Source organism: Pteronotus mesoamericanus, unplaced genomic scaffold, assembly GCF_021234165.1.
Source record: "Pteronotus mesoamericanus isolate MK-2021 breed Mesoamerican mustached bat unplaced genomic scaffold, CSHL_Meso_final scaffold_21, whole genome shotgun sequence".
Taxonomy (NCBI): Eukaryota; Metazoa; Chordata; class Mammalia; order Chiroptera; family Mormoopidae; genus Pteronotus; species Pteronotus mesoamericanus.
The window spans coordinates 12880532-12905586 of NW_026555310.1; the positions used below are offsets into that span (position 1 = coordinate 12880532).

The 25055-nt window shown below is 33.8% G+C and overlaps 1 protein-coding gene across 7 annotated transcripts in view; it reads left to right on the plus strand.

Moving 5' to 3' along the window:
• Positions 1-25055, plus strand: part of KIF21A (kinesin family member 21A) — a 136085-nt gene that overhangs the window by 83734 nt on the left and 27296 nt on the right. For 2 of the 7 annotated variants that reach the window (XM_054591249.1, XM_054591252.1), the window contains exons 11-26: positions 1335-1538; positions 6775-6813; positions 10856-10946; positions 11366-11483; positions 11885-12073; positions 12498-12697; positions 13778-13885; positions 16740-16808; positions 16904-17121; positions 17271-17424; positions 17939-18133; positions 18546-18647; positions 19649-19814; positions 20297-20317; positions 24492-24552; positions 24930-24984. In XM_054591249.1, the coding sequence (XP_054447224.1) occupies positions 1335-1538; positions 6775-6813; positions 10856-10946; positions 11366-11483; positions 11885-12073; positions 12498-12697; positions 13778-13885; positions 16740-16808; positions 16904-17121; positions 17271-17424; positions 17939-18133; positions 18546-18647; positions 19649-19814; positions 20297-20317; positions 24492-24552; positions 24930-24984 (1990 nt within the window). The remainder of the gene's footprint in view (positions 1-1334; positions 1539-6774; positions 6814-10855; positions 10947-11365; positions 11484-11884; positions 12074-12497; positions 12698-13777; positions 13886-16739; positions 16809-16903; positions 17122-17270; positions 17425-17938; positions 18134-18545; positions 18648-19648; positions 19815-20296; positions 20318-24491; positions 24553-24929; positions 24985-25055) is intronic. The other 5 variants (XM_054591251.1, XM_054591255.1, XM_054591253.1 and 2 more) reach the window with 3 other exon arrangements.

The following is a 25055-nucleotide window of genomic DNA, read 5'->3' on the forward strand; positions in this document are numbered from 1 at the left end:
ATTCATTTAACAATATTATAATTGCTTTCTGCTCACATATAACACCAGATATATAAGACAATTTCATTAAAGAATTAGTAGGGCATTAACTTGAAATACATATTCACTGATTTATATATACTCTCTCTCCAGCTGGTTTCAACAGTGTCATGAATAATTTTGGTAAAGAATGAGAAAAACACAGACCTGACTATGCCTTTGAGAGCTTAATCATTACAAATAATCTAACATCTTTCTTTGAAATATTTGCACATGTAGCAAAAGTTCTTAGTAATACAGTTTTGGGGCAGAGGTAGTAGGTAGCATTTTCTCTTTATAGTCCCATCTCAGTCACATTTGCCAATTTACCTTGGAAATCTATTATATTGAAGTTGATAATTGTGTTCTTGATGTTTTAAATCAAATCAAGGTAAAGGGACTGGCCCAGAGGACTCTCTGAATCCTTTTCAGTTTCAGGTCCAGGGTGTTTTAGGATCTTATTATTCTGTGGTTTTGCATATTACTGACAGTACATACATTATTCTCCTGTCATTAGTTGGACCACTTGAGTAAACAAAAGAATGTTTTCAATTATCAGACTCAGGTTTCCTTGGAGATACCATCTTTTCCCATGACATATTCAGGAGCCAGATGTCTCTCAGCCAGTTAGGGGCAAGTTTGACTGACTATTCTTTGCAAGGATTTGGGAATGCTATTATGGCATGATGAATGAGGAACTGCATGGTTGAGAACCATGCTGCTTGTGTATTTTAAGTTTCAATGATGACTTTACAAAGCAAGGATAACCAGTGTGTGGTGGCCAGAATGCAAGTAATCTAATTACTGTTGGCACTTTTGAGCACAAAGAGTGTGATTTCAAAATTGTAATTATTTAACCAGGGAATTAAAAAATATCCTAAACATTAACGTTTGTGAACACATTTATTTTTTTTTTTAAAAACCTACCTTGTAGCCATGTTAAGACATTTTGAAAATCTCTTTTTCTTTTTCTTTTTTTTTTTTTTTAGCACGCAAAAGAACTAATTCAAAATGCCTGTTTATTCCTGGTGTAGTCAACTTTGTAGAGGCAGAAAGTAGAATGGTGGTTGCCAGGGCCTGGGAGGAGAGGGGAATGAGGAGTTAGTGTTTTATTGGTACAGAGCTCAGAGCTTCAGCTGGAGAAGATAAAGAAGTTCTGGAGATAGACGATGACAGGGTTTGCACTAGCCGTGCCAATGAGCTTGGTGTGCTGCAGAGCTGGGCACGTAGGGATGGTTAGGGTGGTGAATTTTATGGTATGTATTTTTTGCCACAGTAAAAAATGTTTCCCATTTCAATATATTTTTATTCACTAGGGCAAAATTATTAGAGAGTGAAGCAGTGAATGAGAACCTTCGAAAAAATTTGACAAGAGCCACAGCAAGATCACCTTACTTCAGTGGACCATCATCTTTCTCTCCTACTATACTGTCCTCAGACAAGGAGACCATTGAAATTATAGATCTAGCTAAGAAAGATTTAGAAAAGCTGAAGAGGAAAGAAAAGAAGAAGAAAAGAAGGTAGTGTTTTAAAAATCACTGGTTTATGAATCCCTATTTTGTTTTTACTTTTCAGGATACTTTAGTTGGTGATTACAATGAGTATACAGTCTCATAAATATATTAACAAATGAAATGCTACTTAAATTAGCTGACAATTACAATGATGCTCTTAATAGTTTATCTTTACTTGTATGTAAAAAAGTTGATAATATTATGGTAATGAATTTTACTTAGACTATGCCAAGGTAAAATTACTATTAGAGACTATTTTATTATTTCTTCAAATAGCTGCTCTTGCATTCCATTCACCTTTCTTTTCTGCAAAGCTTGCTGTACCATTCCAATTCAATGTTTTCATTCCCCCCCCATTTTCTAATGCAATTAAATGGTCTCATGGATACATTCTAATTCCTGTCTAGATTAGTTTAACTAAAGGCTAAACTAATCCATCAGACTATCATGTAATATCATTTGCTCTTTTAAGTATTTTCTGCAGGGCATCTAATTTGATTATGTGAAAGTTATTTATTATCTGAACCAACAAGGAGTTACTCAGCTTTTCACCACTGTTCTAGGCTGTCTTGTCCTTGCATCTTGATAATATCTCCTTCTGAAATCAACAGGGTGCAAAGAAGAGGAGGAAAATAAAAATATGACCACTTGTAATGTGTGAGTGGTTAAATATACATAAATTCTTGACATGTTTACATACTGATTCTAGAGTGCAGTCAAATATATTTTGAACATGCCAGTCAAATTAATTTTAAGCATTTTTGGCTAGATATTCAAAAGTAGGCAAAGCTATGTTATTTGTTAAGTGGTTTGTTACAAGGGGCACACTTTGTAGGATTATTATTGACATTTAGTCTACCTACTGCTTTGTTCTGTTTATTTAGAAATTTATTTTAGGCATCCAGGTGTTTCTTACATAAAAAATAAAAGAGCTGGTCAAAGTTATTGGAGATAAAATTCTTCATATTAATTCTGCTCTGTGTCCTTGAGTTAAAAAGGAATAATTAAAATAATTAAAACAAGGATTTAGACATCTATGGTTAGGAAGCATTGCAATTGAAGTTTCATCCTTAAGATACTAATATCTTAGCAGGAGTTTTCCATGGATGGGTGATTATGGCAGCATTAAGAAATCTACAGTGATTCCCTTTTAGGTAGGGGATTTGAACCTGAAATAATGATTATAGAATTACTGAAACTGTTGTGACTCAACATACTGCTTGGATGAAAATGGGACTTGTGCACAAGACTTACCATTTACATATAAAATCTAATTCTGTAGTTGGTCACAATGTCAAAGGTTATAACTTGTATTTAAAGGTTTAGGTGATTTATGTTCATGAATAATTATAATCAAGGGTACATTTCTTGTGGTTATGAGCTGGTTCTGCTCTTTCCTTTTGAGTTAAATTTAGAGATATTACCTAAATCACTGGTCGATATGAATAATTAAAAAAGCATAAAGATACCAATAAAAACATAGGCTGTTTTTGACATTCTTGTCGTGTCCATAGATACCCCAAATTAATACCTCTGATGCAGGTTATTTTTGTGATGATGCACAGTTGTAAGCATTTTGACTGATAAATGGTGTTAAAGGAAAAACATTTTTTTATTAGGATTTGTCTCTGTTGCTTTTCAACCATTTCAAGATAAAAATATTATCTTTAATATTTTAAAGTCAAATTAATTTTAAGCATTTTTATTCTTACAAGTTAAGTAAGTTATTACAAAGTGACAAATTGTGACTATTTTTAGTGATTCTTTTAGAGGTAATAATTATGAGATAAAAATAATAGCCGATTTAATACTAAGAAGAACTCACCAAATAACTGGATTTAAACATAACAATACAGGTGAAAAAAAGTTATTTTCTAACAAAAAGTTACATGAGATTAAAGAAAAATTTCTGATAAAAAACCAAACAAGCCAGATAAGGTGAATTGAGAGATGTTACTTTAATCTTCTGTGAAAAAAGTGGAAGATAGCTTAGAATTACAAAAAACAAATTAATACACACTATAATAACTCCTTTGCAGTGCTTTAAAAAATGCTTTATAAAACATTTTCATACACATCTGTGGATTAAAAAATGAAAGCCAATACTATTTTACTAAGCCTGATAAAGATTTTGTTTGTCATCAATAACTTTTAGCTATAGATCCAAATAACATTTAGCTGAATGTTTCTGTTTTAAAATTGTATGTAAACTCTCATTTTAGCCAAAGGGTAGAAACAAAGAATAAGCAAACATTTCCTGGAGAATGACTTCAGGTTTACTGAAGTTAGTGATTAGTCTTCCAAAGGAACTCTTGGCAGGCTATAGCTCCTCTTTGGATATACTGATTTTTGTCAAGTTGTGTTATATGCCTCATATTTATTTTATTTATCGGAGAGACATTACAAAAATTTGTGTTCTGCCTCAACCTTACATATACAGTAAGTTCTATCAAAATTGTTCGGATCTTGAACTAACCTTTTCTCTAGGAAGTATGGAGTCTAGGTTTCCCAATTCACTCACATGAAATGATTTTTACTGATTTTATAATGTGCTGAAAGCATGAAGTTCAAGAAGGCAATAGGAAAAGAAAATAAAGAGGAAAGAACCTTTCATTCTCATGGGCGTAGCCAGCCTTTAGGGGCAAATGTGAATTTCTGCCTTGGCTCTTCTTTCTTATTGCCATCTACTGATATTTTGTGCCCATGTGCTGCCTTGATCTGTTTGTGCAATACACAGTCAGTTCTCATGTAAGTGTACCCTATTCCAAAGTACTCCCAATTTCAAAATCATCTACTTTTTTCTCTCATCTCTTTAAATTCAAATCTAGGAGCAAAGCCATCTGATGAGAAATTCATGCCAGTGGAAATGACTTATAACCTATAAACTTTTTTACTAGGGATGTTTGTAATTTTGAATGAGGAAGCATTAATCCAAATGCTAAAATGTAGGGCAGCAACCCCTCAAGAAAAAAGAATCAAGTCATGTAGGAAAAAATTGTTTTTTTTTACCACCTTTTAGCTGAGAGTTTCTGTACTTATCTGGGGCTTGACCTTTGGGTTCCACTTTCCTAGGCTGTCCTGGTTCTCATAGCTGCTTTCTTTCCTCCCCACTGAATCCACAAATTCTTTAGAAACTCCATGTCTTTTTATTTACTTTGTTTTGTGTTGCTACTTTTTGGTTTTAGTGGCTATGGTGGGAAGAGCAGCAACTGGGTCAATTTTATGTGAGTGCAAGTCTGTGTTCAAGGTGGATGTCATAGGTCATGTTTTACATCAAAGTTTCAATCTCTTCATCATCAAAGTCTTTATCAAACCTACAAGCAATAGCTAATATATGATGTTTTAAGGTTTGGTATTCTATCTTTTTGTTGATCTGTAAAATAGGTCTACATAGTAAGAAAATAAGGGAAAATAATTGCCAAGACTATCTTGCCTGTTTTTCTGTTACATAAATGTCTTAGAATGGTTAGGAAGATTTGTACCTGCCTCTCTTCCTGCCCTCCACCCCTGATGTAGAAGTATTGGTAGTGTAACTAAATGAAATAAAAACTGAACTCCTTTAAATTATGGAGAAGTGTCAGATATTAGTTTATTTCTCTGACCCCCCCATTGTCTTTTTTGAACTATTGATTGCGAAGCTTTTTAAAAAAGGCAACTGTGAAGGCATCTAAAGTTTTTCTACGTATTAGCTTATAATCATCCATAGATTTTAATGTAACTCTGTAAATCTTCATGTTGAAAATAGAAAACTTAGTCTCTTTGCCAATGAACCATATCTTTTGAGCCATTGTAGCTCATTGTCATAAATATAGGCCTAGATTAAAAATAAAGTATTTTTGCATTTTTTTGTGTAGTTGGATAAAGAAAATCTATGTTCACACATTTATCCTGTATTTTTGGATATCTAGCTTTAAATGACTTGCATTGTAAATGAAAACATCACTTACTCATCAGACTGCATTGTATTTGTATTTAGTGGTGTCAGGTTGAAACTCTAGAAATACAGATTTCTTAGGCAATGGCTTTACTTTCATTTTTTTTTTAGCCATTTTACTGCACCTTTGATCCCTGGTGAATATCACTCTGTTGACTATTTTTTCTCAGAAAGATTGCTAGTCTCTTCTTGTAATAGCAGTATATAAGTATGTAAGAAAAAAAAATCACAGGCCAAGAAATAAAAATCATATGTGAGTCCATATTGTTACAAAATTAAACTGAGAAATGGCTTGCTAAAATAATTAATATCTAAGACTCAGTCTCTTCATTTTAAAATGATGATTCTGGGAAATATTTTTGAAATTTTGGGCAGAAGTGGACTGTATCAAGATTGCTATGTACTTCTTCAGAGCCTAGCAGATCTATCTTCTTGTCTACATGACAAATGTTGGTATTCAGTACATTCCATTGAGTAAGGATGCCCCATTCTGCATAGTCAGTATTCTTTAAATTTATTTCAAAGCCTTTAAGTACATACTTATAGTTTTTAATACTTTTCTCGTTGAAATATAATCTTACTAATGGAAAGTACTACATTTCCCATTTTATTGCCACCTTTGCCTTACATGTCCTTTGTTAGTTTTTAATATTAGTACAGTGATACTTTGAGATTTTAATTTTCAATTGATGAAATTAGTTTTTCACTGATACCATGTTCATTTGACTGTAATACCATGTCATGTATGATTTTGAAATAGATTTTTTTTGATATAGTGATGTTCACATGTATATTAAGAGAAAAAACATTTTAAAAGTAGTATTCTAGTATGTAGCATTAATGGTAATTTCATATTATGGTATAAAGGCATTACTTTTTGAAGTTCTTTAATGATGCCATAAAACGGTCTTTTGTAAAGGTCTAAAAGGCAGAGGATATTATTGAAAGTAGGTCTTTGTGGGAAACTGAGAAAATCAACCCATTTCAGACTTTAAAAAACAAATGGCATCCAGCACTCCTGCTACTTACATAAATTGATACTTCACGTTTTATTGCTAAGTAATTTCAACTGATAAGTCTATATATCCTTCTTAGATATGATGCTGCTTGTTTTTCTACTTACTTTTTATTCATACAAAATGTATTGCCTTTTTACTGTGTATTGTCCTTTGATGATATCTTTTAAAATTTATTTTAAAGTCTTCAAGCTCATGTTTCATTTTTACCTTCTTATCACTCTCGCTTTTTACTGTCTGGTTTGTCCTTCATTGGCTTGGCCTTCCAATACTGTGCCTCGTGGTTTTGAAGGCTACAGAAACTTGAGGAAAGCAATCGAGAAGAAAGAAGGTTGGAATATTTCCCAGGTTTTTAATTAAAATGTCATTTAAATACTAGTTGCCATTCAAAAGGGAATGTGTTATAGAATTATAGATTGTTTCAGACTACATTAGCTTGGTGCTCCTAAAAGTAATGATGATTTTGTAAAATTAAAAATATCAAATATATTTTTGAAAACACTTTTTAAGTAGAAAACTATGACTAGTTACATGAATTAAAATTCAGGCAATTTCATGTGATTTCAGAATAAACTATCTTAATTATAAAGGCAACTTACCTTTTTAAGACTGAAAATGACCCCAAGCCTCCTTTGACTTTCAAAATGTATCTTTCAGAAACTTGTGAGCAGACTGGCAATTATTAGTTGGGTGGGCATTGACATTTTGTTGCAGTCCGTGCTAAGCTATGGGTGGGCTCTCTCCTCCTCTCCTTGTTTGGTATAATCTTTGTTGAAAAACAACATTAATATGGCAACAAAGCAAAAGGAAACTGTGGCCTTACTACAGATAAGATTTGCAAAGCATTTTTGAGGTCAAATTAGGAAAACAAATGTTTTAAAATGTATTTGAAATGAGCATCAGAAACAAGATCTTGTTTTTACATTTGAAATTTGACAGAAATTTAGAAGTGCATTTCTCTGTATAATAAACCTTTTCATTTTTTCTCATTCAAAATTATGGTTATTTAAACTAGGGTCAAGTGGTATTTTATTTCCTTGAAGAATTTCTCTGCATAGATTTTTCTAAACAAATTTCCAATTATGTAACTGAAATGATTAAGAAAATAAACTAGTTTTAATAGTAGTCATATATTTTGAAGCACCACTTTAGAAATTTCTCTCTTAAAATAAGCCTTTTGAGGACATTTGCTATGCAACAATTAGGTAAACTGATATCTTACTTTAAATATGAAAGCTTAAAATTATGATTTCTTGAAGTTATTTAATAATTACATTTCACAATTATATTCTTTATATTATATAGTATTCTAAAGTTTCGATAACTGTGTTTTATAATTCTACAGCTTATTCAAAGTATCCTATAATTATAATACAGTTCTAATTGTCCATGAGTCATACTCAGAATCACCTGATTTGTATATATCTAGGACATTATGTTTATCATTGGAATTAAAGGCATAAAAATGTGATTTTTTTTTTCTATTTTAAAAAATAAAGTCCAAATTAAAATAGTGTGTGGAAAAATTTTCCCACCATAAAATATTTAAGTCCCTTAAATGCGCTCAATGGATAGTTTGCTTCCAACTTTTGTATCATTCCTAAGGGATAGCAAAAGCAGCACAGTTTGATGTTCTAGGACAGGGCTTCTCGAACGTGAATATGCGCACAGATCACAGTGGGAGTTTGGTAAAGGGAAGAGTCTGATTCAGTAGGTCTGAGGTGGAGCCGGAGGTTCTGCCTACCGCACAGGCTCCTGGATGACGGCGATGCTTCCTTCTCTGTTGGACTCAACCTCTGGGACCAGGTTCTAGAATACTGGCCCGGGGATCTTGATACCTGGTTTTATTCCCCTTGAATGGATTAATTTATCCAGGCCACAGTTTCTTTTTTGGTTGTTAACCAAAATGTTGACACTGGTTGTCAGATGTGAAAGGGGTAAAGCCACATGAGCACTAGTGTTCCTCCCGGCTCCAAGATTCTGATTCTGTGTAAAGTGCAGACTTAGATATCTTTGTTTTCCATATTAATTTGCCCCAGTTTATTGAGGAAAACTTGAATATTTCAAGTACAATAATTATGAAGTATCAATGTGTATTTTAAAAGCTTAAGCTTGAAGTGATTTATAAAGGTAAATTAATAACGTAAAGTTACATCTACTGATTTTTCTGCATTAGAATTGGCACAGACAGCTTATAATATGAGCTAACTTTATGTTAAGTAAAAAGTAACGTTTGTTTAACTGGATAATGGAGGGAGGGAGAGGGTGTGTTGGGTCAAGGATTTGGAATAAAGGGGTTTTATGGGTGTAAACCTGAGGAAAATAGAATTGGGGTTAGAATTTGAAGTAATGAAGGAACCAATAAAAGCAAAAATTATATGCTGCAACAGTTGCAGGTGAGGAAGGGAGACAGCATAGGTGAAGGAATGGGGGTGCTCATGGGAGATACCTTTTCTAACACATTCTCCTTTGTTAGCCCCTAACCTTAGTCCTGTATCTCAAATGTAGCACTGTTTGAGTGTATGGTACTGACCTTTGAATGGAATGATTGGATGCAGAGGGAGTTCCTTTCTAGATTTTCAGCTTGAACTACATGATGGTGGAAAATCAGCAGCCCTACTATATAGTACAAGTGATATAAGACAAGCATTCTGTATATTCAGTATTTTTCTCTAATGAAATGATTTAACAATGTTATGGAACTCTATTATCATTTACTTGACTCCTCTCCAGTTAAGATTGTTTTACTGATATTCCTGCTACTAGTTTCTCCTCACTGTAGAGATATGTTGTTATCTTCCATGCATCTTTATGTATCTTTCAGTCTGCCATTGAACTCTAGCAGAGGTGCAAACAGAGGTGCTTATGTGCAGTCATAGGGATTCATGTATTTGACACTAACTGCACATTTATTATGCATGTCCTCTGAGTGCTGGGAGTGTAATGTTGAGCCAAACAGACATGATCCCGGCCCTCATGAGGCCTACAGTCTAGTGGGGAAGAGACAAATTAAGTAGATAATCTATAAATAAAAATAAATTAAGAACTCTGAAAAACACATGTAAAGGAAAAAGTATTTATAATTTATCTTGTGTGAGCCTGAAAATATCAGTGAGACTGGGACCTAGAAACATTAGAGTTCAATATTAATAATAATAACAGAGCCTAAAGGAGTTTAAAATTCTAGTCTAGATTCTAAAAATAAATCCATTTATAAGGGCAATTACTTAATGTAGCAGAGTACCAGAAAGAAATGGTAGCTAGTATAAAGTTGTTATGATAAAGTTTTTAAACTCATTCTTAGGAGGGATTTTGTTTGGAGACAATTGCCTTATTCAAGTATTCTTTTCATTCTTAATAATTTGAAAATGTTACTATAGCACACGAGTAAATTTTTCACATGTAGATTCACTTAAAGTTCACTTTTCTTAATATTACTTACCTGATTAAATGTACGCGTCTAGTGTACAGATGTGTAACTTCTGTGTCTAATTGAGTGTGATTGCTAAACCCCTAAAAGGGTCAAGTGACGTAAGTGTTCAAAAACTTTGCTCACTGTAGAGTCTTCTGACTTTTTCTCAAGGCCAACAGGGCTGACCTAGTTTAGTTTTAACCATTAATTAGCATTCGTGGGTAGTTAAGAGTTCTTAGTACTCAAAAACTGAAGAGGAGGCTGCTATTTGTATGGAGAATCTTGTGGCAGAACCTGAAATTTCCTGTTCACTCAAAGGTCAGGCTGAACTTCAGACAGTTTTGATGTGCACAGACACATTTCTGTGGGGTTATCAGAAACAGACCTGTGCTGTACTTAGGGCCTAGGAAAAAAGCATCATGTGCTATTATTACTGGAGGACACCTGGACACCTTGATGGGTGCAGCCAGTGTGGACAAATTTAAGCTGTGGCAGATTTATTCTGGATCTTTACATTTATTCTTAAATGTATAAGGATAGCAATAAAAATGCAGTTTCTATAGCTCTATATTTAGATGAGAAAAGTTTTATATATTTAGATGGAAAAATATTTATTTTGATGCCTTTGAATTTAAATTCCTTACATTCTAGTTAATCGACTGTTTCTGTGGCTAGTTCTTAGCAGTCTCAGTGGGTCTCATACTCCAGGGCGTAATCTGTTCCTCAGTATTTCTGGAAATAAGTTGTTCCTTCATTAGTATAAATCACTATACTATTGGTTGAATGGCAATTTCTGTTTTCCTCTGAAGCATCAGACGTGATAATTTTGGTCAGTTAAATGGTCAGCTCTTTTAGTTTGTTTTCCCAAATAATTGATGATTTTTAAAAACCTGAAAGAAAAGAGTGAACCGTTTTTCTCTTTACTTTAATATCACACCCTTTCCCCCTTTTTTTTTAAAAGCGTGGCTGGTAAAGAGGATAATGCAGACACTGACCAAGAGAAGAAAGAAGAAAAGGGTATTTCAGAAAGAGAAAACAATGAATTGGAAGTGGTAAGTATGAAAAATGAACCTGTCAATTTTAGTCCCTAGCTTTGGTTGTCATTTGTTGCTGATAGCTATAATAACTTGGATGTAGAAAAGAGAAATGGTTGTCATGCATCCATTTTAAACTGTTTTCTTGAGAACCTCCTTTTTTGATATGTGAGCTATAAATATTGGCTACATTCATTTTTGTGCATTGTGAAAGCATTGTGTGTGTGGGGGGGGGAATAGGATAATATGAGAGATGAAGCACTCTTTGATTTAAGACAAAATTGTTATGTAAATAACCTTAAAATCATGGAATGATTTTTGAACTGATGAAAAATGAAGTTTTTGGAATTTACTGCATACTCCAGTAGTCTCTCTTAATGGGGTACTCACTTTGTTTTGCCATAACTGTGTATTAATGGCTACAAACTACATTTTAGGAAGAAAATCAAGAAGTGAGTGATCATGAGGATGAGGAAGAGGAGGAGGAGGAAGAAGAGGATGACATTGAAGGGGGTGAAAGCTCTGATGAATCAGATTCTGAATCAGATGAAAAAGGTACTTGCACTTTGGTACAAGGACAAAAATTCATTTGGAAACTTGTTTAAAACATGACAGAAGAGTCTTTACATTCTCTACTTCATCCTTGATGAAAACAGCTTTTATAACTGCTGACCTATGATGATGCCCTTCAAGGCTCGTGTTTCTTCCCTTATTGGATTTAGTCATTGAGTGATTTCCATTCTTATTTAGTACAAACAGTATCTGTTGTCCCTGATCAATATGAACACTCTCTATCTTGTTCACCCGTTTTAGTTTTGTTTTATCTAGAACATTTTAAAAATAACTGCTAAGTGAATATCTGGATGGAGATGATAGTTTTAATGTACTTGCTTGAAAGATAGAATTATAACATTTTGGCCCATCCTAGTATTTTTATTTTCTTCTTTTATAAATAGCCAATTATCAAGCAGACTTAGCAAACATTACTTGTGAAATTGCAATCAAGCAAAAGCTGATTGATGAACTAGAAAACAGCCAGAAAAGACTGCAGACACTGAAAAAGCAATATGAAGAGAAGCTAATGATGCTACAACATAAAATTCGGGACACTCAACTTGAGAGAGACCAGGTGCTTCAAAACTTAGGTAAAAATTATATTTAATTCAAATAAAAGTTCAAACTAAATTATGAAAATTGAATTTTTATAGTTTCTTCCTTTAGAAGAAAAATTATATTAGAAGTCACATAAAATGTGAATGTGTATCAGATATTAAATACTGTTTATTTTGTTTATTTCATTCTTGTACCTGTCTGAGCTATTTAATTATTTTGACTGAAGTTGTGGTTAATTGTTTGAATGTCTCTGATTTATGCTGGAAACATTTTCTAAATTAAGAAGACTTCAGTAATTGTTAAACATGTTAAGAGTAGATAATAAAGAAAGTGATTCAAGAGACACCTTGGTTTGTGTTTGGGAGGTAGTTCTTCTCTAAGGTCGTGAGCTGTAAGTCTGTGAAATAAAAGTCTGTGTCTCACAAAAACAAATACACATATTCTTTGATCATTTAGGATCAGTGGAATCTTATTCCGAAGAAAAGGCCAAAAAAGTTAAGTCTGAATATGAAAAGAAACTCCAAGCCATGAATAAAGAACTGCAAAGACTTCAGGCAGCTCAAAAAGAGCATGCAAGGTTGCTTAAAAATCAGTCTCAATATGAAAAGCAATTGAAGAAATTGCAGCAGGATGTGATGGAAATGAAAAAAACAAAGGTATTGATTATATTTTCCATTTAAGTCTGATGTCAAAGATGCTTGTGTCATTTGGGACAAAAATATTATTGTGGTTCTTTCCATATTTAATAAAAGGTAACCCTGTCTTACAAATGATGCACTTCCTTTGGGCAATTAGATGTTGTTCCTGTAGTCATCCATCACCAAAGCCTTAAAGCTTTTCTTCAGAGTAGCTGAAAAGCATGTGGTCAGCAGGGATTCTTGGACTTTGATAGATATTTCTCCTCTTAAGACTCTTACACAAGGCTAACAAAAATATAGAATATTTCAAACATGCAAAAAAGCATAGGCAATTACATAATGAACATTATATCCACTATCTAGTTTAAGATACTAAACATTACAGATAGAAACAAAGCTTCCTTTATATCCCTTCCGATCATATTTATCTTTCCCTGAGAAATAACTGTCTTGCATTATGGCTTATCATTCCCATGCATAGAAAAGTACAAATTTTCTTCTCTTAACTGAAGAAAGTACATGAATCTTGATCTATTAACTGTTTTTTGTTGTGGGATCAGTTATTAACATCTGGCATAAAAATCAATGTTGTTTCCTTAAAATAGCAAATGTGGAAATGATTAAGGAAGTAGGTTATTATGTTGTGTATTTTCTGATGATGACTGCAATAGCCGAAAGTATTTGGTGCTTACTGTATGCCAGGCAATGTTATAAACATGGCACAAATATTAATTCATTGAATTTTCCTCATAGTACAATGCCATAGAACTATTATCTCCATTTTGTGAGAAAACCAAAACCTAAAGAAGTTAAGTAACTCACAGCTTACTGCTAATAAGAATAAAAAAATCATTCATAGGACCACTGCACACAATATAAAAAACATAGAGTACTAAGCAATTTGATAGAAACATAATGTATTAGAAATAGAAATATATTAATTCCACAGAATTAAGAATCGACCATTTGAAATGCAGCAGAACTCTGCATTTCCATGTTAAATTTCAGAAGTCTCAGAACTGATTTCCATACATGTGGTTTATTGAATGAATTTTGTGGTAGGGCAGTTCCAATAGATGTGTTTACCTAATTTTTTAGGTTCGCCTAATGAAACAAATGAAGGAGGAACAAGAAAAAGCCAGACTGACAGAGTCTAGAAGAAACAGAGAGATTGCTCAGTTGAAAAAAGACCAACGTAAAAGAGATGTGAGTGGACTTTCTCAGTTATATATGAATGTTATACATTGAACAAAACTGTTTAATAAGTGGAGGAAAATTTTCTGATAACTGTAACTAGTAAAGACAGGCTGAGGACAATAAGCATTAATTTTATATAGTGTGTATTATAGTATGTAGATTATAGTAATTTAATATAAAAGTTTATGAAAAACTATAATATTATTATAAATTTTATTGAAGGCTATTTCCTAGATGATGAAATGGAAGAAAATGGCAAAGAACAGCTGATTATCTCTAGGGAGATAAAGTAGCAATTTTAGAATGGTCCCAAAGACAGCTTTGTCACTAGAGACTCTTAAAAATATTCCTGGAATAATAACCAGGCTTCACTGGAAGAGGCTTTATTAAGAGATATAAAAAATGTTCATATTCTTAGACTCAAAAATTCTACTTCCATGAACTCAGACTAAGAAAATATACTAAAATAACAAAAATTATTATGTGCTAAAATCTTTACTTTAGGGTTATTTGTAATAGTGAAAAAGGTAAAAACAACCAGATGCTTGAGAGTAGGGGGAATATATAAATAAATTATAGTCTATCTCATTTAATAGGTTGTTATTCACCCATTAAAAAACTGGGTTTGGAAACTTCATAGTAAAGTGAAAAGTGACTGATTTAATGTTAAGTATAAAGTAGCATTTAAAATATGCATGTTTGATTAAAATGAGGGAAATTTTTGAAGGCTATATCACAATATGCTAACTGTAGTTCTGTTACGGTTATAGGTTATAGTTGATTTGGTTTTTCTTTTTTCCAAATGTTTGGCATCATGGTTATTTCATTTGTGATTTTTTTTTCCTTAAAAGAAGAGGTCATCACCTTCTTTTCCCCATTGTTGGCTAGATTTTAGCCTTTGTTCCTTTTTTTTTTTTTTTTTTTTGCTCAACATAACATTTTCTAAATCCTCCCTGGAGAAAACATGAGCATATAGCATATTTCAGAAAATAGAAATATACTTTGGGAGGTAATGAGGAAATTTAAGGCGGTAAAGAAGATAGAGTAATAAGGTAGAAAAGTAAATATTTTAACCAGATGATTTCCATATTTATGCCTTTATTTATTTCTCTTTTCCAGCATATCAATGTACTTTAATAATCAGTATATTTTGTCACTTTCAATTCCTCGACACTTTAGACCTTGTTTATACTATTTTTATTAGTGAAACCAAGTAGAAGGACATTATAACATATTGCCTATTCTTTTTTCCTATCTGTTTTTTTAAAAATTGAGATAAAATTTACTCTTTTAAACTATACAATTCAAATCTTTAGTATATTCACAAAATTGTGCAACAATCACCACCATCTAATTTCAGAACATTTTCATCGCTCCACAAAGAAACCTTATATCCACTATTAGTCACTTCCTATTCTACCCTCTCCCTGGCCCCTGACAACCACTGATCCACTTCATTATCCCTATGGGTTTGTCTAATTTGGACATTTCATCATCTTTAAATGGTATAGTATGTACCTTTTGTTTCTGGCTTTCAATTAGCATGATATTTTCAAGGTTCACTCCTGTTCTAGCAAGTATTAGTAGTTCATTCTTTTTTATGGCTGTATGGAAAGAGCACATATTGTTTACCCATTCCTCAAGTGACAGACCTTTGCATTACTTACACTTTTTTGCTGTTTATTTAGTTTTTAATGAAAACTTTTGTGTGACAAGAACGACTGCCTTGCAATATGTGGTTTTTATTTCTTTATTGCTAATTCATATGAGGTATAGAGAGATCAGTATTGAACAATTAACTCTTTGGAATCTTATCCACAACATATGATCATATATGATATAATATTCTATTATAAAGATGTGAGGCTCTCTAATCACATACAAAACTAACGTTGATGCTCCTTTTCCCTTTTTTATGTGTTGTTTTGTGTGCATACTGTCCTCCTTTCTAAATTGTTTTTTGTCGTATTTACCTTGTACACCATACAAAAAAACATGAATGAGCTTGAGATTTGACTTTTAAGAGGAAGAAATTTAACAAGTTTCAAACTATATGTTAATTTTAATTTTTTTGTAATTTATTCATTTTTAAAAGATTTATAAACTTTGCTTCTATGTCAGTCATTATTGTAGACAATAAGATAGGGCAATGATAAGATAGAATTCTCATCTCTAAGAATTTTCATCTGATGACATAGTACTGTGACAGATCATAGAGTTAAATAAATGACAGAACCAGAATTAGCATTTTTAATCCAAAACTCTTCCCTGAAGTATAGTCCTGTGAAATGGCATAATTGTCTTTATGATACAGAGTAGCTAGAAAGAAATTGATATCCAATACTAACATGTTTTATTGTCAATTTACTTTACCAGCACTTTCAAAGTCATTATCAAGTGCTAATACAGTTAATTTATGTTCTCCCCATACTGAAAACAGAGTTTGGAATTACTGTATATATTGTAAGGTATGTCTACTGAAAATATTCTAAGCTGTGTTTCTTTCTCTGTGTCCCTCAGCCAGCAAAACAAAATGTCTAAAAAGAATGAAATGAGAGTATTTGTAAAACATTTAGGAAAGTGCTTGTATATAGTAAGCACTGTATTACTGTATGTAAAAAAAAGTATGTGTCACAGAGATAGCTTTTCATTTTTCAGAGACAAATGGCTATATCAATATGTATTTGTGTTTATTAAAATAAAATATCTGTATCTGTAATAATGGCTGCAAGGCTGTAGTTGTTAGCTCAAATTTTGCTAAAACTCATAGTTCCCAGCAGTATGGGGAATATGTTAATGTAGATGTAGGAAGTATTGTATCTTCCAGTTTACTATTTTTAACTTATTCAATATTATTTTATAGCATCAACTTAGACTTCTGGAAGCCCAAAAAAGAAACCAGGAAGTGGTTCTTCGTCGCAAAACCGAAGAGGCAAGTTGGCCATTTGGAGGAAATATTCTGGCTTTGAGATAAATTATGTATTTCTATAGACTAAGAGAATGAGTCAGTCTCTGTTGCTCTTTCAGGTTACAGCTCTTCGTCGGCAAGTAAGACCCATGTCAGATAAAGTGGCAGGGAAAGTCACTCGGAAACTGAGCTCGCCTGACACCCCTGTTCAGGACACAGGTTCCAGTGCAGCTACTGCAGAAACAGATGCCTCAAAGGCAGGATCTCAGCAGAAAATGAGAATTCCTGTGGCAAGAGTGCAGGCCTTACCAACAATGCCCACCACAAATGGAACCAGGTCAGCACAAGCCGTCTCTTCCTCCTAACCTATAATCTTTGTGGCATTATTACTGAGTGCTGGGCTTAAATGAAAAACAGCGTATTTTCTGGTGCACAATCAAATAAGCACATGAGTAATTACGTTTGTCTGTTTTTATATGATTGTAGAAAAAAATATCTGAGGAAGGGACTGACTGGCCGAGTGTTTACTTCCAAGACGGCTCGCATGAAATGGCAACTTCTTGAGCGCAGGGTCACAGACATCATCATGCAGAAAATGACGATTTCCAATATGGAGGCTGATATGAATCGGCTCCTCAAGGTGTGCAAAATAGAAATGAGATATGCTCTCCCTTAGCTGGCTGTTAATTTTTAGTGTCTTGTGTTTGTTCACTGGGTATATTTAATACTTACCAAGGTTTGGGTTTTTTTTTTTCCCCGTGAGTTTTGATCGCATTGTGCATGAATAGATGAACATCATTTTTAAAAAATTGTGCTAAGAACAGGTAACATGAGATCTGTACTCTTAACACTTTTTTAAGTGTACAGCATAGGATTGTTAAATATAAGCACAATGTTGTACAACAGATCTCTCAAACTTATTTGTCTTAAAAACTGAAACTTTATGCCCATTGAACAGCACGTCTCCATTTCCTCCTCTCTCAACCCCTGGCACCAGACTCAGGCTGCTCCTGTGAGTTTGATTCTTACATACCTCATATAAGTGGGATCCTTCAGTGTTTGTTGTTCTGTAACGCACCTGTTTCACCTAGCATAATGCTCTCAAGGTCCTAGACAAATTTGACATCTTAAAATCCAACTTGTTTTCTCAATAGCAACGGGAAGAACTCACAAAAAGAAGAGAGAAACTTTCAAAAAGAAGGGAAAAGATGGTCAAGGAGAATGGAGAGGCAGATAAAAATGTGGTTAACATCAATGAGGAGATGGAGTCATTAATTGCTAATATAGATTACATCAATGACAGTATTTCCGATTGTCAAGCTAACATCATGCAGATGGAAGAAGCAAAGGTTTGTAATTTTAAAAAAATGTTTAATGCCTTACTAAAAAGTATTTTTTCTTATTAAAAGCATTTTGAATTTGTATATTCAGGGGTTTCCTTTTTCTTGATTTAATATGATTCTTAGGTTTTGTATATACACCGCTCCTGTCTGCTTTCCAGATAGCTCTGATCACTTTGTTATATTATTTACTGTTTTTAAAAGACATATATCATTTTTTAACATATCTTGAATTCAGACATGTCTTATCTTTTCAAGTAAGTCATATGTTTCTTGGTATAGGGGTTTTTTATATTATTCTGAGGAGTCTTGGTAGCTAACCTGAAACTATCAAATAAGTACACGAAACAATAGGCTTTTGCCTCCTGTTTAAATACAGTGAACTCAAAGTAATGTGCCATCATATGCTGGTTTGATGTAGGAAGAAGGAGAAACACTGGATGTCACTGCAGTCATTAATGCTTGCACGCTGACCGAAGCCCGGTACCTGCTGGGTCACTTCCTGTCAATGGGCATCAATAAGGTAAGATCAACACGGTTATTGAAAAGCTTAGTTTTGATTAATTCATTGCAGTTTTGTTTGTCCTTCTCCACTGACCCTTTCTTTTGTGATAAGGAAGGAGATTCTTTTTAATGAGGAAGTATTCCTTTTACTTTTCCTTAGAGTTGTTAGCCATAGTGAGGTCAAGTTCATTAACTTGTTATCTATTGTGTTTGTGTATTAGAACAGAAAAACAACTTAGAGAATACTTAACTACTCTTTTGCTCTAACAAAGGAAAAAATTAAAGGAAAAATCTCTTGTGATGCAAACAAATTTGGTATCATAACTTGGGTTGAATACTGATTCTTTTTTTAAAAATTTTAATTGTTCAATTACAGTTGTCCCCATTTTTCCTTCATTTCTCTCCCCTGCCCTACCCACCACCACCTCCCACTTTCAATCCTCCCGCTACCTCCCTGTTGTCTTTGTCCGTGGGTCCTTTATATGTGTTCCTTGACTTGACCCTTCCCCTTCTTTCCCTTGTTATCCACCTCCCCTCTGGTTGCTGTCAGTTTGTTCTTTATTTCCATGTCTCTGATTCTTTACAGCTTAAAAAAAATCAGAAAGGAAAAGCTACAGTTAGGTGCATTCCCATCCTCTCTGAATGTGAATGCATTAATCTGTTACCTGTAAGAAACTTCTGCCTAAATGTTGAAGGGGATAGTAATTCCTGACTCATTTCTTTCTCACGTTGGGGTTGTGCCTAGACCTTTTATATTACATTCTCTTAATTCACAAATGCTAGGGAGTGGGTATTATTCATATCATTTTGCACATAAGAAAACTAAGAGTCAGGAAGATAAGGTAATTTGCTCAAGATAACCAAACTAAGTAAGCAGAGGAGCTGAGATGAATTGAGGTCTCTCTGATGTCAAAAATCCATGTATCACATGCATTGGCTATTTGATACAGATCTTTGTATGGTGGACTCTATTTTGTATGACCTAAGATAATTTTATTTATATTTTTGGGGTTGTTACAGGGTCTTCAGGCTGCCCAGAAAGAGGCTCAAATTAAAGTACTTGAAGGTCGGCTTAAACAAACTGAAATAACCAGCGCTACACAAAACCAACTCTTATTCCATATGTTGAAAGAGAAAGCAGAGTTAAACCCTGAGCTAGATGCTTTACTAGGCCATGCTTTACAAGGTAATTGGGACTAAATTTTAGTTAAATGAATTGCATGGTAGCTTTTCCCTTTGAGTATGCTGTTCTATACCTCTTTCCCCTGTAGCTTGACTGAATAGATGCTATATTTACTTATGCTTTTATTAATTATTCCTTCTTTAATGCATGTATACATTTTGGGGGATGTAATTATTGTCATTCCAAGAAGTGATTACCAACTTAAAAAGGCTTAATTAACATTACTAAGCAATTAGTTTTTATGGATAAAGAAGATCAACCAAGTTTCTGAATTGGTTATTTAAATTATGTATAACATTAGCCAACTGTCAATACTTGACTCTGCATATCTGCCTACCTTAAAAAATTAATAAGTTTTTGTTATGGCATCTATTCTACATATCTTATAAATGGTACTATAATCTTGTTTTATGTGGGAGTTCTTAACATTGGATCTGTTTTGATTGGAATTGCTTTTTGTTTCCTTTTTGCTGTTATTTACACAGATCTAGATAGCGTACCATTAGGTAAGTATGTTTAGCTTTCTGTGTATCCTACAGCTGCATGAATTACTAATTGTTCATGTACACTAATTGTGGTACATCTTATTTTTAAAATGTTTATTGGCAACCACTGTTTTTTTTTTTTTTTTGCATGATCTTTTTTGAAATGTATCCACGACCACAAACATACTAAGTCTTTTGTCTTTCTTATACATTGCTGGTTTAAATTTTTAAAAGATGTTTAAAGATGTATGCTTTGTTTAATTTTTTCTTTTATTATTTGAACTGCAATTGCAGCTCCAGTTTTGTAAGCCCTTCTTTCTCTTTCTTGTAGAAAAAAAATGGAGTATATATTTCTTTTTAATTTTTAAATATATCTGTTAACTTACATCTGTTGTTTTAACCTCATAAATAACTTTCTTTGGTATATACCTTTGGTGTATATTTGTCTTTGGTTTATGTTTGCTAGATTCTCAGCTATTCTTAATTTTTGTAAAATTAAGCATGTATATTAATGTTGTAATTGAATAAAACCGTCCAGGGATTTTCTGTGAAGAGATTGAAACAATATATAAAATCATAACATTTTTAAGTTAGAAGAGGCTTTACTGATCATTGCATATAGATTTTGAATCTTTTTCTCTTGCCACTACAGCATTCAATGAACTATACACCCCCTCATTAGTAATAGCTTTGCTTCTCTTAGTGATCATACACACGGAGGACCAGGAGCATTAGGGCAATTTAATTACTTGTGATTTTTCCGAATGATTATTTTGGAGCAATTTTTATTTAATTAGAATTATTTAATAATCTGGTCTAAACTTTCTTTTTTCCAGTCATACAGCTGTCAGTGTTTTCTAAATTCTTTTACCTAAGGAAGAGGAATATAACTGAAAGGTTAAATGTAATTACCTCTCTGTGTCACTAGAATAAACATAATTTGTGAATCTGAATTTATTTTAAATGATGTTATACAAATAAAATGCATGAGGTATATGATTTGAACACTGTTTATACTTCATGTTGATCTTAAAGTAGTATTTCTTTGAGATCAACTGCATACTATAGATACGGAGAGGCTACTACTTTTAAGCTTCTAAAGCTATAACAAGTACAGGTAGAAAAAGTAGGATTTGTTATATCCTAACCAACCTGCCCAAGTTTTTGGATTATAACCAGAATTTTTACCATTCCATGTGTTATCAGTGCATTTCTTTTACTCCTTTTATTCTTCTCTTTCTCCTCTTTGTTCTTCTCTTTCTTAGTGGCCCAACTTATAGTAATGAGTAAATTTTTATTTAAGTCCATGATTTTTTTTAATTTGGAAGAAAAATGCAATGCCCTCTTTGATGTCCTTTTGTGCAGAAAATATAAAGTGACTAATTTGATGAGCATTGTTACTTTGTCACAACTTTCAAACTGGTTTCAATTACCTGTAGCTTGAAGACGGGTCAGAAGCAGAGAGCTGGAGACCATTTAACTGATGTAACCTATGTCTTGTGGCAGAAATTTGCCCCAGGCACTAGGGCCATATCTAGCCCAGAGGTTCTTGGAGGAAAAGTATGGAAGGAGGAAAAAAATAATGGATGTAAATCCACAGGAGCTAGACAGTCATAAATACCTTGCTTTGAGAAAAAAACAGTTTATTTAGTACCAGCTTTGTCCCAAGCATTGGGTGGAGTGCTGGGATTCAAAGATGAGTAAGACACAAAATTTTGCACTTAAGGCCTTGATTCCTTGCTGAGGCTGACAGACCCTGAACAGATTATGATGCACTATGGTGAGGATACTGATTAGGGTATATACAGGGAGTTAGGAGAGCACAGAATGGGATCACCCAACAAGAATGGAGGAGTCAATGAAGGCTTTCCAGAGGAGGTGACATTTGAACTGAAACATAAAGAAGATAATTAGACAAAAAGACAAGGTGGAAGCGGGGCCAGAGCAGAGTGACTCAGGGCAGTGATTTAGCCCCATTATCGGTGCATGAGGTGTTCAAGCAGTTCCCCAGAGCAACAAGGACATGGCACAGAAGGACATGGCTAGAGGGTGAGCCTGGGCCAGCACCTCATGCTAATGGCCTTTGGAGAACATCTTTATCATTTTCTCTTCTTTTTTCCCTACCTATGTTAGCATCCCTAAGATCATCCCTGTCTTTGGATATTTGCTAGAAGACCCATGGGGCTCACAGTATTGTATTCACAGCAAAGATTCATGAGACTAGGAAGGATACAGCTGTGTCATAAGGGCAAAGGACACAAGAGTCTGGAAGAGCATGTCCAGGCTTCCTTAACAATATTTCTTCCTCCCATGGGAGATTACACAGACTGTACTTTTCCCCCCTGGAATGAAAGTGCAGCAATATGCATGTTATGTTTATGCCCAGAGAAATCAGCACCCAAGGTTTTACAGGGGACTGGCCACACAGATACTGGTATATCTGTCTAGTATAATCCTGGATTCCAGACTCCCAGAGGGAAAGCAGTAGTTTGGCATAAGCTATATGGTATGCACAGATTCTAGGTACAGTGAGCGACTCTGATTATTTAACTGGTGACGAGGGCCTTTCTGCCAGCCAAGTTGCCAGATGCCAGTCAAAGCCAGCCTTGCAAGCAGGCCATTTTAAGGGTAGTGGTCACCATGCTGCCAGGTCAACTCTTTTCTGTATGCTGTCTTTTAATATAATTTTAAAAAATAGCTCAAAGAAGACATAAAAAAAATTGGTTAACTTCCAGTGAAGTGAGATTATGCAATTTTGTACTTACATGAATGAACTTTAAGGTGTCCAGGAGTTATAAGTCTCTTTCATTAGCTTTCGTTCCGTGGTGATGAGAAAAGAAGTGGGTGTTGGGCTGGGCTTAGGTTCTCGCAGCTGAGAGTGTGACAGGGAGGATGGCGTGTCCTGCCGCCCAGATGACTAGAGCTCATGCTAAGCTCGGTCCTGAAGAGGGGTCTGATTTAGTGACTGTCTGGGTGGCGGCTCCAACCTTTGGCCAGGATGGTTATGTCAAACCCTAATTATCTCTAGAGAACGGGACATACACGCATAAGCAGGAGCTAAGTAGTTTTTCCTAAGCCTGTAATGTTTAGCGTACTAACTGGTTTCTCCCTGCAAAAACTATACAAGCCAATCTTAGTCCACTTTTCTACATGGGAAAATAAAGGCTGGCTTTGTCATTTCTTTATAACCCCATTTTCTATAGGTAGTCCTTGAGCCTCCCTCTGATGGTGGGCTTTGAGATACACAGTCCCTTCAAGAACATGGTTTTCTTCACTTCAGAAAGTAAACTCCCTTGTATGGGCCCTAGATGGGCTCCCTTTTAGATAATACTTTCAAGTATCAGGTATTACTGAATTTCTATGGTACGTGTTAAACCTTGAGGAAGAAAGGAAACATCAGAGAAAGGAATCAGTTGACATAGTGCACAATCCACCTGTAGGATATAAAATTAAAAGCTAAAGGAGATGACTAATATATTTTTATTAATATGTTATTTATAATGCTGTCTTTAGTTTTGTGGAATGATTTTATAGTACAGTGTGTGTTTTAAAAGCCTGCACCTATGTTATGGCCTCACTGACATTTTAAATAGTTTACTTTCAATGGCTATTTTATTTACTGACTTCGTACTAGTTTTATTCGTTTGCTTTTTCGTCTCTTTTTCACTAGTCTGCTAAAGTTATTCTGAAATAGCAGTGGTTTAGTGTGTTCATTTATAAAACTGTTGCATGCAAACCTATTGTTTTCATCTTTTGTGTACATGTGAATGAGCTGCATGTGGATATGTAACTGTTGGGTACCTACACACACTCTCTCTGTAAAAAAAAAGTAAATATAAGTGCTGTACACATGAAACTAATATAATATTGAATGTTAACTCTCATCGAGACATGAGAAAATTTTTTAAGTGAAATCACGTATTTATCAGAGTATTTATAATTACCTCCTGTGAATGTTGTTCTGTGTTTTATCAAACTTGTGGTTTTCCTGTTTTGAACATGTTTTTTCTCATCCTAGGTCATAAAGTCAAAGGATTTTTCTTAGAAATATTTTTCTACATTTCTGTTTTGATTCAGTCACTAAAGCCAAAGTGCCCATAGTGAACCCTTGGGCTGATGTTTATTGTAGCCTAGGGGTTGCGGCCATCATTCAAACTGTGACATGTGGGTAATACATTTTGGAATTTTTTTTTAGAAAATGTGGAGGATAGTACTGATGAGGATGCACCTTTAAACAGCCCAGGAGCAGAAGGAAGGTAAGAGAACCTTTGGGAACTTAATGGATTTTACTTGCTTCTTTAGTATTTTTAATTCTTTTACCTTCTTGCTTCAAGCAATTACCCTTATAAAACAAATAATTTTGAATTTCATGGCTAAGTGAATAACACTGGAAACAGTAATATGGAGACCAATTCAATCACACTTCACCACCACAAATTTTAAAATAAAAATACTGGAATATTTAAGTAAGGAAAATGAGTTTTTAAATTACTTCATTTTAATTTTAAATATTGTCTGTCTTTGTTTTCAACAGATGAGCATGTACAATTGCTTCTATCGTTGTAACATAGAAGACATACAGTTTTGTATGATATGTTCCCTTTTAATTTTGTGGTTATTTATTTGCCTATAGCACACTGTCTTCAGACCTTATGAAGCTCTGTGGTGAAGTGAAACCTAAAAACAAGGTATGCAGGATTGAAAATGCCTGGTAAACATTCTTTTTCCCACTGTTCTTTGTTATCACTGTTAAACACGC